At 44.3% G+C, this 12,327-nt stretch overlaps 1 protein-coding gene across 1 annotated transcript in view; it reads right to left on the reverse strand.

The window, feature by feature from the left end:
- gabra2b (gamma-aminobutyric acid type A receptor subunit alpha2b) overlaps positions 1-11,895 on the reverse strand; it is a 30,054-nt gene extending 18,159 nt beyond the window's left edge. The window contains exons 1-3 of the mRNA XM_076288166.1: positions 11,825-11,895; positions 10,172-10,287; positions 4,390-4,457 (exon numbers count right to left, since the gene is read on the reverse strand). Coding sequence (XP_076144281.1) covers positions 4,390-4,457; positions 10,172-10,287; positions 11,825-11,895 — 255 coding nt within the window. The remainder of the gene's footprint in view (positions 1-4,389; positions 4,458-10,171; positions 10,288-11,824) is intronic.
- Between the last annotated feature and the right edge of the window lie 432 nt (positions 11,896-12,327).

The following is a 12,327-nucleotide window of genomic DNA, read 5'->3' on the forward strand; positions in this document are numbered from 1 at the left end:
TGAAGCGGCTACAAAGGCCTGCCCCAGTCCATAAAAATGCACACGCTCGATGTCACACGTTACGCAAACGACACCAGTGGGGGCCGTGAAACAGCACACAGGAAAACGAGCCCCTTTTTTATGAGTGCGGGCGTGCGGCAGGCCGCTGGAGACGGGGCGGAGGGGTTATTTAACAGGTGCAGTCTGGCGCACGCTCTCCGGCCTCGCTCCGCAACCCCGCTCCGCTGAAGTGTCCCCAACTAACACGCTTGTGCCGGGTCCCGGCCGAGGCCCTGGGGCCAAGAATGCAATTCAGAAGCCAAACAAGCCACGGCCCTCTTTGCCCTTCCGCCCCCTTCTCTTCCTCCTTTCCTCTCCTCCCCTCCTCCTCTCTCTCTCTGCTTCACTTCATCCTCCACTCCATTCTTACAGCACACACGCTCTCTGTGTTGCTCAGAGGCAAACCCCATTAATAGGCATAATGGCTGGCTGTGTGTTTGAGCGCGGATGTGTGTGTTCATATGTGAGTGTGTGTGTATGTGCGCATGCATGTGTATATATGTATACAGTGGACTTACAAAGTACTTAAACTCAAACTCAAATTATAATTGCCATTTATCGCAATTTCCCCAATACTGCCAACTTTTGGCCATCATGAAAAAAATAAATAAGACATAAAAACCTACAATCTCTATCACACAATCTGTCTTCTTTTCTTTGTATGTGTGTATGTGTCTATGTGCATTTTGTGTGTGTGTGTGTGTGTGTGTGTGTGTGTGTGAGTAAGTGTGCGTGTCTTTTCCTCCCTTGTGTCGGCGGGATGAGATAAACAGGAGCGCATGGCAAGGCAGCAGCCACAACAGTAGGGGGCCCCGCTGAGCTGGGGCCAAAAGGGAGACAAAAGCTGCCGCAGATCCATCATGGCCCTCTGCAGGCGGGGGGGCGGCGGGGGTTCTGCCCGAGGTGTGGGGATCTTTATCATACATGTGGATGACAGCATCTTAAGAGACTAGAGGAGCTTAAGCATTTTTCATCCCGGCTTTGGCCGCCAGTGCTGCTCTGACAGAGCCCGATGAATGTCTGAGGCGCTATCGCGGGGAGACAAAACAGACATTCTACAGGAGGCAAATGGAGGGGCTGGCGGGGGTGGAGTGGAAAGGAGTGGGCGGGGGTTGGGTGGGGTGGGGTGGGGTGGGGGACTTTATTTCTAGCTTATTGGTGAGGGACTTTGGACATTGGAACAGCTGTGGTATAGAGAGTAGAAGTACTGTAATCAGTTTACGCAGTGGAAAGAGGAGGAGTTCTATCCAGAGGAGATGAAAACGGCGAGAGCGTGTCCCTTTGAAATGAGGCATCCAGGCATAGGAACGGCGGCAGGCGCGGTCAAATGATCACTCTTAATGGCAGGGGGCCGCTGAAGCACCTGGAGCTGCTGTAGCGCTGGACACAGGAACCAGGGCTGTGCTAAATTGCTCCATAACCTCCTCGAGGTTGTTTACAAAATGCCATAGACTCACGCCTCATTAGGCTTCATTAAAGTGGCAACGCGGTCGCAGAGAGGGGGACTCAGGAACAGACGTAGGCCTAATGTGACGGGTCTGTACCAGCTTAGGGCCGGATTCTGCCCACACTCGTCCATGGCTAGTCATCTGCTTTTGGTACCTCTCCTTCCGTTTTTCACAGGAAAACTGCGGTGAAGGAGGGTCTTATAAAAGGAATAGTGAAGCTCATGTCTTTGTGGGTTTACTTGCTTGGTTCATGGGTCCACTGACTGTTGTGGCTTATTCAATCTGGTGTGGGCATTTTGGCAGCATTCAAGTTGTTTGACGTCTAGTTAGGAAGCGTCTTTGAAATACTTTTTGAGACAGCTATGGGGGAAGTCATTTATCAGCCGCTAAGATTCATTGAGTAAGCCATTTCTAACGCGTGCCGGTTAATAGGTGTGTGTATGAAACAGGACAGATGACTGATGAATGTTTTTGTGTCATGTTCGGAGTGGACTGGAGGGGACGGACGACTTTGCATGACTGAGAGGATCATTTTGAGTAGGCTGCAGATGATTTATTGACACTGCTGCTTGCAATGAACTAAAGACCAAAAAAACTCCTGAAACAACAACATTGAAGGGCCCGTTTTCTATAAAAACAAAAATAGCATTTTAAGTTATTCATTAGATATAAAACTGCATCTGTGAAAGAGGACTAGTATGCGACCCTTGGTGGGGATGGAACCATTTCAGTGGCAGTAAACAGGTGACTAATGTGCTACCTGAATAAGAAATGGAGGAATATATACGAGCACGACAGAACAAGGCTGTTAAAAAAAGAGCCAATTTTGCCATTTGAAAACGAACGGAAAATATATCAAAGAGTGAGCGAGAGGAGGTTTTTCACAGCTGAACATCTTTCTAGGAGGGAGGAAGGAGCGGGGGGAGGGTGGGAGGGTGGTGGAAGTCAGTGAATGAGATGAGCTATGAGAAGAGGGCAAATCGCACAATAAGACAGACCTATGGCCTATCTCTTTTACCCACTTACAGAGCGTCAGAATGGAACACGGGCTACATCCTCCCCTCTGAATAAAGCATAGTAAGGAGCATCAGCTCACAAAAGAAGTGGGAAGGCCCAAGGGGATATGTGCTGTAGCAGAATCAGGCAAGTGGGTTTAGGGGGTTGAGTTAACGTCTTCACAGAGGCTCACACTTACAACTGCCATGCATTTGGTAAGAATGGCATTTCTGGACGATCCAGATATAAGAAATGCAGCATGTTTAACATTCCTTGAAATATACCGTACTTACAATCAAACTGAAAAGAAACCTCAGACTACCAAGAGACCTCATGCTGGTGTTGTCGTAGACTTATTAATCCTTACACCTAACAGTCAAACCTGACATTATGCAATACCTTTGTTTATTTATTAAGGGTGTAAAGGTATAAATATTCATACTGAACAATTTAGGTAAAAACATTTTCAATGTACCATATGCAGTTTTAAATAGCAATCAACAGTAGGCTTTTTTTGCGTGCGGACAATGTTTTAAATTTGAGTTCCCACACAAACATGTTAGTGTTTGACTGTACAGAGACTGGTCAGCTTAGTTAATTAACGCCAGAAAACATTTGACACCTTTTCAAAATATTATTCCTGCTCATATGTTGAGCATCAGCAATGTGGTCAGTGAATGTTAAACTAGCAGGACTTAGAGGCTTACTGCATCGAAAATGAACTTGACTTCAAGACTTCAACAATTAATCAATCAAGAGGTATGTACCAAATTGTGACAATTGTGTACTGTTACACCCCTAATATTTACAACAATAAATACAACATTCCTCAATATGGAAGTGGACTCCATAATTTTGCTACTGTACATCTTCACATGTGGTAGACAAGGTATCCCTGAATTCAGACACAGATCTTTTAAAGAGTATACACATCATCTCCCATTTGGTCAGAAAGGTTCTGGAATGTATGGAATTGGGAAGGTGATCCTTGTCCAGGAGGTCTGGAGGATCATCTTCTCAAGTCAGGCACATACGAGCATGGGCACTGCAGAGTGGCGATGGGATGAGAGATTGATGGAAATTCTCCCATTAGGGGCAATTAGTGGCCGCCTCAGTTTGTTTAGAGGGCAATCCAGATCTTTCTGTCTGTTGCACTGTGAAGATGTCGGAGAAAAAGACGACGAAAGCAAGAGGATCACGCGGGTGAATTAAGATGCTGAGTGCTGTAATACCAGGTTATTCATACCTTACAGCTTCACGGCTGAAATTAATATGTAGCCACTGGCCAGTGTGTGTGGGGGGATGTGTGTGTGTGTGTGTGTGTGTGTGTGTGTGTGTGTGTGTGTGTGTGTGTGTGTGTGTGTGTGTGTGTGTGTGTGTTTAGACATGAGATCCATTCACATCAAACATACCCTGTTTTATCTGAAATTAAAAATCAAATTAATTGTTGCACAGGGGCTGTCAGATGCCAGAAAAGCGCTTTTCTTTTCAAGACTCCAGGAGAGGAGGAACGCCACACCCAGGATATGAGAACTGTCCTTCACCACACAGCTCATTATTGTGCTGCACAGTATTCTGAGACACGAATAGAGAACTATCCACCAACCAATACAAACAAGGACTGAGAGGGAATTATGTGTTAAGCTCCACTCAGACAACACTCCAAATGCGTTAACTTGAAGAAACCACAGTAGATAATGTGCCCATAATGGGCTTTCCTGTTTTTCTCATTTACTCACAAGCTATATTCTACTATCTCTCCCTTTGTACTTGACTTAATGTATTTATTTGTGTAATAATTCTTTGCATACTTTATATAGTTGAACATGAGTGATTCAGTAGATACGTTTTAGGGTTTTAAATGTCAACACAGAGATAACAATAGAAAAGAAGGAGGAGCTCTTACCATGTCGGTGTCTGACACAGGGCCAAAGCTGGTGACGTAGATGTTTGTTTTTACCTCTGTTACACGATCTACAATTAGAGGGGAGAGAGAAGACAAGGACAGAATAAGGAAAGAAAAACACCAACTGCGCCAATCTTCTCTTCCTTTTTCCCCTGAAACTTGAAACAACTTTAATGTCTTTCACTTTGCTGTTGTTCTTACACAATCACACAGTCGCCTCACAGACTACCATGGCAGTTTGTCCATGACAACCAGCTATTCCAAGTAAATGGCTTCAACTCTGTGGTTTCCCCCTAGTTATCTTTTCATAACAAACCACAGGATTTGTTCTCTTTTCTTTGGGAGCTGCCCTGTGTCTTGATAGGTGCAGTTTTCTGCGGTTCACCAGCCTACATTTATGTTTGTCTTTCATGAAAATGTTTGCACCAGTGCTTGCCTGATCCAGAAGGCTCACTCGGCATTCCACCCCCCCCCCCACACACACACACCCCCCCCCCAACCAATCTTATTTATCCCCCTCTCCGACTCAAGACTCCCCTCCACTGTAAAGAGCTGTTCATTAGGCTAAACAAAGTGCTATCAAGAAGGAGAACTCGACCCAGCTCTCCCCCTTTATATGGCAGGAGGGAGGGGAGGGGAAAAATCTACCTCCAGAGCCTATTCATTTACAAACCCATATAGATCAAATGGAACAGGCAATAAGGGTAATTTACACCGACTCCCAGCCATGCTGACGCATTTCTAATAGCACACTCCTCTAACTATGCGTGTGTGGGTATGTGTGTGCGTTTGTGTATATGTATGTGTGTCTATGTGTGGGTTTGTGAATGTGTGTGTGTGTGTGCAATAATCTGTGTGTGTGTGTGTGTTTATGTGTATGTCTGAGTATATGTGTGTGTCTTTGTGACCATATGTGCAGACGTTTGCATAATATTAAACACCAAATGCTGCAGAAGCAAGGGGCCATCTATTTCATTTAAAAAAGGAGGGTGCGCCCGACCATCGACTTCCCCAAAGTGATTTAGAGACACAGGAGGGAATGAAAGGTTGCAACAAGACAACTAATGAGTGCTGTCATCTAATTGTCTTATGAAGAAATATGACCTGGTTACTCTGCAAACACACACACACACACACACACACACACACACACACACACACACCTAATAAAAACAAATAATAAAAGCATGTTGCACATGTCTGATATGCACATACACACACACAAAGCTTAAATACAAAGCAACTGCCTTCAGGGATTTTGATGCAATTTACTATAAAAAAAAATCTAGAGTGCATTCAATGCCCGAGGATGCTAGTCAGCTTTATTAATAGATATGTAATGTAGGTTGGTTTATTCATGGCAGAGAATCCTCAGAACTGCTTTGAAAGACCTTGATGCCTCTGTGTTTTTCACCTCACCCCTTAGTATTCATATATGCCCAGAAATATCAAAATCTGCCAGGACAGATGGAGATGACGTGTGTGCCTGTTTCTTTCCAAGTCAAAATGAGGGGTTGCTGAAGAAACAACAACGATGTATTAGGAGGTTGGGGGGAGGATGAGACGAGACTAGACATTCCATGAGAACTCCCACTTTCAAAACAGCGGATGCTCAAACGTTTATGCCTCCTAACCCAAAGAGAGAGAGAGTGTGTGTGTGTGTGTGGGGGGGGGTTGTCTGCCATAACAGATGAGCTGAGGGTGGCTGCGGGCCTGCCTGAATTTAAATTTCCAGCGGTGGCTGGGTCCTTCTGGGACAAGCGCAGGCACCAAGGTTCTGGGGACTGGGTGGGGGGTTGGGTTGGAAAGGGGGTGGAATTTAGATGGCGAATATGAGTGTGTGTGTGTCTGTGTGTTGAGGGGGGGGGGGGTCTGGTCGGTTGGTTTTGCATGTACTACCTTAATAGGAGCAGCACACACACACACATGGTAATGCATGCACACACACACACACACACACACACACACACACACACACGCACACGCACACACGCACACACGCACACACGCACACACACACTCACGTACACACTCTCACACACACATGGTAATGCATGCACCCTGTCTGCGCTTCAGTCAGAGCCAGCTGACAAATGTGGACACCTGCACCTCTCTCACCTGCTGCCAATTCGCCCGCGCAGGCAAACACTCCAACCACCCCTAATGATCCCGCTCCAGCTTATGGACGAGAGCATGCCAACATCCATTTAAGTCTTAAATAATAACCAACAACACATCCCTCTGGCATAGCTCAGCCCTTACAATGCATGTACTTTATTTCCACTGATTGGCCATGGTTTCTAAATTAGAGCTGCACATAACCGGGACTTCTTTTTATATTTACAAAAATTGCTCTCCAAAGCAAATTCTCTGCATTCAACGTTCAAAACCATTTACAACAATGTTGTCCTGAAGGTGCCCTTAGCTTCTGTAAGTATGTTATGGTATCGTCTCAGTCTGCTGCACTGGCCTTGTATTCCCAAATGAAGAGTCTGCAGTCGTACCACCAACAAACCCCCCTCTACCCCCTCCAGGCACCATGCCCCCCCCCCCCCCCCCCCCATGAGACTCCTGTGTGGAGTTTTTATTGTGCTGCTTCACACCATCATTCACTTCCTATCATCGATTAACAGTCCCCTCCCACGCTGTTTATCATCATCCTGCAATTGGGTGCCTGATACCTGCTGGGCTGGGGAACCGGCGACAAAAATCACCTTCAGCTCAATCAATAGCCCACTCTTGAGGACAAAATAATAATGAAAGGGCCGTCCTATGCTGCCCTGAAATGTGATTTTTATTAGATCATTAAATCCCCTGACCGGGGCTGATAACTGCACCGCTCGGCCAATGTTGAGGGATTGCTCTCTGATTCGCTCGCAAACCTTAATCACCCCAAGGAGGCGCTGCTGCCCATGCCATCTGAGCGCGTGCCAAAGACAGAGGTGTGTGTGTGTTTGGGGGGGGGGGGGGGGGTCTGTGGACCTTCACCTTTTCAAAGACAACAATTTCACTCACAACCTTTCCATGGCTTCATGAAAGCTGATCAGCTGTGATGGCCATTCTGTGATTGGATAATCAGGGATAATGACACCACATTTCCTCTGACTGCAACCACAACATCTCATCTCCCCCATCTGCCCCACAGTATATTTAAGTCACAATTACATAGTGAGCAACCACAGGAAATCTGTGTTCTTTACTCGAAAAACAGGACATTTACTTTTAAATCATGTGGCAGAAAAAATAAAACACAAAGCAATATACAGAGTTCCCACTCTAAGTCAAATGTAAAATTCCATGACTTTTCATTGACCATTTGGGAAATAAATGGGCATTGAAAGAACAAAGTAGGGCTAACCACAACCACTCAAGCGAGCGCAGTAATGGAAAAAGCTAATAACATGATAATCACAGATGCTGTGTGGAAATATATTTGTGAATGTATTTTGGCAAGTACATTTTCATCTGCTCAAACAAAATTCCCTGATATTCCCTGACTTTATCCCAAAAATTATATATTTCCCCCGACTTTCCATTTGTGGAATAGACTTCCATGATATTCAAGAAATTCCATGACCCGTGGGAACTGAGCATAGCATAAATAATCTCTCTAACCACTGTGAAGAAATGAAAATGTCATAGCAACTCTTCCAAAATGTCATAGCGATATTACTACAGTACATCTTATGATATCTCGGGTCTGAGAGGCAAGACAAAATACGAGAGCCTTTGATCGCTTCCCAAGATTGTGGGACACCTAAAAATGGACTGACCCTGAAAAAAAATAGGTTACACTAAGCAGCCCTGTGGGGACAAGAGATGGTCAAAGTACATCTGTGTACACTGATGATGGAGAACGTCCATCTATGTACCCTAATAGTGGATTCTACAACACGCACACGCACACACACACACACACACACACACACTTTCTGTATTCAGTCTCAGATGAGCTTGACATATGGGCAATATGCTCACTTGGGCCTGAGTGCTTTGAAGTTGACCAAACCATACTATGTGACAGACCATCAAGCACCATTGGCTTCACCTGCGTCTATCTAAACGATGTATCAAAGATGATGTTCTATAAATACTTTGCTGAAGTGGACATGGCAATCAGTCAGTAGAAGACTAGAGCTTGAGTTCGTACCAACAGATTACCATGACTACCACATGTTTACTGGGTACATCGTGACAACTCCTATAAATACCTGCACGTTAGTATCCTACACAATTATGGCTCTCTTTTCAAGGCTGTGTTTTCACAGCATGCAAACATGAAGCAATGCTGGTGAAGCCGCTCATCAGTTTAAATTAAATGACGTGAAGTCAATGGAGCTTCAGCCGTGAATTTGTTTCATTTCATCAGCCCGCCTCACACTACTCAAGCTCTGGCCGTGGCATCTAAATGTCAGCCATGTTTGAGGCCAAGTTGGATTGAGTGTGGATGAGCTGCCATACCACCTCAACCTGGCCGGGCTGCTACCGCCGTTACCGCTGCTGCTGGTGCTACTGGTGATGACTCGTCACTCTTGCGCTCGTGGCACTTTGATTGGTTTCTCCGATGGATGGGGCGGCCCTGCGTCAGGGTGAGTAAGAGGCTGAGCTCCTGACAGACTGCCAGACAAACCCAATCACTTCACGTCTGTTTCCCCTTCCTCTCCTCGTCTGGATGGACACAAGCGCTTGTGTCTTTTAATGTGCACCGTTTGGCTGCTCTCGCATCGCAACAATTTAATTTGCTCTCATTAGCTTTAAGTAATAAATGATGGTTGAGACAGGGGGCTGGGCCTGAGTCAGCTCAGCTGAGTATAAAATAAGCAAGGGTCACTTCTCTAAAAGCAATGTGTCTGGGTTGTCAGTTGAAACATTCAAATCAGCTGACTGCACTGCTTTGGGATGACCTCCCAATCAGACGTGCCTCTTAGGATTGACCCTTCACATTGACCACATGGATCAAGTAAAAACGACAGTGTCCAATCAACTAACGAGAGATCTACAGGGAGCTTACTAGACCCTAATGATGACCCCAGAGTGCTAATGGTCGGGCTTGGTGGGGGGGTCAAAGTGTGCGAGGAGGCAAGACAGGAAGATGAATGGCCTGGGAGAGCCAGTGGGACAGTGGAGCTGTGAAATGGACACTGAAATGTGAAATGGACACTGAAATGTGAAATGAAGCCTCATTCCTTTTCTTTTTTCTCATTTCTTTCTGTTTCGTTTTCTTTCTTTTTTTATAGCACAAGTTTTAATGCAGCAGCGGGAGGTTATGAATAACAAAGGCGGTTTACAGCTCCAGTAAAAACACAGATCTTTGCCCGTGTTTTGAACTCTTGCCATTCCTTATTTATGATGTTTGGTCATCTCAAACTTGAGCTGATGCTTTTGGCACTGGCCTAAACGTAAATGGGCAAGGAAAAACTCCCTTACCAAGGAAGAAACCTTGGGCAGATCCACGGCTCAAGGGGCTAACCCAACTGCCAGGGGTCTTGGTGTGTGTGTTGGGGGGATGACAAGGGAGATGGGATAGTGTGCTGTGTATGTGGGGAGAGGGCAGTGTGCAATATGTGTGTTCATGTATATGTGTTTACATAACTAGATAGTTCAAATTGCCACCAGTAGTAAAATAAGTGAAATGTGTCAAATGGGAACAATATCACCAGGTCTCGTTTGCTAGATAAACTAAATGGTTACTCCACACAGAGAATGTAATGGAAAAAAAAACAATGGCTTAAACAGCTTAATGTAATTGGCACAACTCAGCACAGCAGGTTCCATGTCTTACCTCCAAGGCCAGGTCTCAGTCGATTATCGTAGCCATCAAGAAGTCTATCCAGGATCCGTGTGAAGAGTGTGATGTTGTTCTTGAAGGCATCTGTACTGGCGTCACCAGAAATCGACCTAAAAGGGATTTTGATATGTGTTAACCAGTTGTTCATGAAGGTTACCTACAGCAAAAATTAAAAAAAAAACCTGTGTTGTTAGGTACTGTTATTACATCATCATGACATGGCAATACCCATTATGGAGTTGGTCTGGTAAGGGCCTATTTTTTTAAATAATTATACTATTAGTGATTTATTGAGCAGATCGACCAACAGTGTTAGACAGACAGGAGAAACATTTTCGGCCAGACTCAAAATTCAGCCAACAAGGTTTGCTTCCTACGCAGATGCATTAGTGAACGTGCCAAACCCTTCTAAAGCCTTTCTCTGTGTCCTGTAAACGAGTCTTCTTTCCACTGCAAATTGCTGATGTGTAAGTTACAAGCACTTAAAAGGACAATGACTCCTGTACATTTAACTCCTGTATAATTAACACAATGCCTTGTCTAGCCTACTGGTGACTGATGCCGTTTTGGGTTTCAAGAGAAAAGTGGTAAATATGCAACACTATTAGAATATGTGTTGCCAACAATAGCCCATTTTCTCAAAGCTTGTTTTTCATATAAAGTCGATTAGAATGATTCCCCATAAAACTTTGACATCTATGCAAAAATGTATAAAATGTCAAAGTTTGTAATGAAATTAGAACATGTAGGCTACTATTGGTAGATAAGTATCCCTCTAACATCTGGTGTCTTGTTCCATGATTAACAGTCATATTCGTGCTTCAAAACAGTTATTTCTAATCACAATTTCATTGTTAAATAGCCTAATGTAAATAGCCTAATGAAAGACATTACAGCTTGACATTTGAGTGCGACATTTTGTTTCTGATCAAAACTAACGAGGTAGTTAACTTTGCTGGAGGTCAAGTGAAATTATTTCTTTATAGGTAAAGGTAATCTGCTCAGGTAAAAGTCACGCTCTCTTCGCACACGCTTGCGCTCCGAGGCTGTATACCTGGAGGTGACTAGCGCGGACCGTGTCGTTTTTAAGTGTGTGTAGGCTACTGTGTAACATTTTAAGGTAGAGATTTATGGGTGATGTATCCAACGCAGCAAGTTGACGAAATAGGCAATTATAAATTAATAAACAAACGACCAAACAAACAAGTAAAAAAACAATTTGAACCTTACCGCTTGGCCAGCAATCAATGTTGTATTTGTGCAACGCGCCAGGCACTTTACTATCAGATCTGACAAAACTCAGTCAACGTGCACTTGATGAAACGGGGCTCCCTTCTAATATTCAATAGGCTACTCCTCACACTCCTCTCTCAGCGAAGCTGAAATCTGCCTCCACCTAGAGGAATCGTTCAGGTCCCAGGAGTGCGGGACTTGATACTATAGCCTACCATACTGCTTAAGATTGTAATTCAAACAAACAAAAGCTTATCAGAAAAAAGTGATGTGACCTTTAAAATGAAGTGTAATTACTGTAATGTGTATCAAGACAGGAATCTGGACTACGGACCAACTTGATGGACTGACGCTGGCTATTAACACTCATGGTTAACACTTTCTTTTCTCACTGAATTGAAATGAAATGCTTACCTTGAGTGCAAAAGCACAGCTAAGGACAGACAGAAGAACAGATGGCAGAATATGATCACCCTCTCCCTCATTGCTGGTTTGAACACCTACAGAAAATAGAGCGGAACGGGGGAAAGCCGTTGAATTATTACACTTTCAGTAGTATTTATACTTACTGACAGTTAAGAATGATCTACTCGTAAGCTACAATTTAGTAGATATTTTACGTAAACAATTATTTTTTTCTGTTAATGTCAAAAAATGTAGGCTATTTTGGTGGACAGCCATTACATTCATATTTGCAACACGTTAACAATGACCACTTGATATGCATTGACTGCCACTGAATTTCCAGGCGTTGCATGGTCATTTCCTTAAAAAATTAAAAAAAAAAACCCGCCTCCGTCCAAAACAAATACAGCTTGTGGATGAGTGTCAAACACTCACGTGTTTGCTACCTCTTCAAATATTCTCCAAATGCACTGCAATGTAGATCTTAAGATCCGCTCATTGTTGTCAGCACG

Source organism: Alosa pseudoharengus, unplaced genomic scaffold (genome assembly GCF_046254945.1).
Source record: "Alosa pseudoharengus isolate Yale_2024_CS ecotype anadromous, Long Island Sound unplaced genomic scaffold, YU_APseudo_1.1 YU_APseudo_1.1_scf_16, whole genome shotgun sequence".
Lineage (NCBI taxonomy): Eukaryota > Metazoa > Chordata > Actinopteri > Clupeiformes > Clupeidae > Alosa > Alosa pseudoharengus.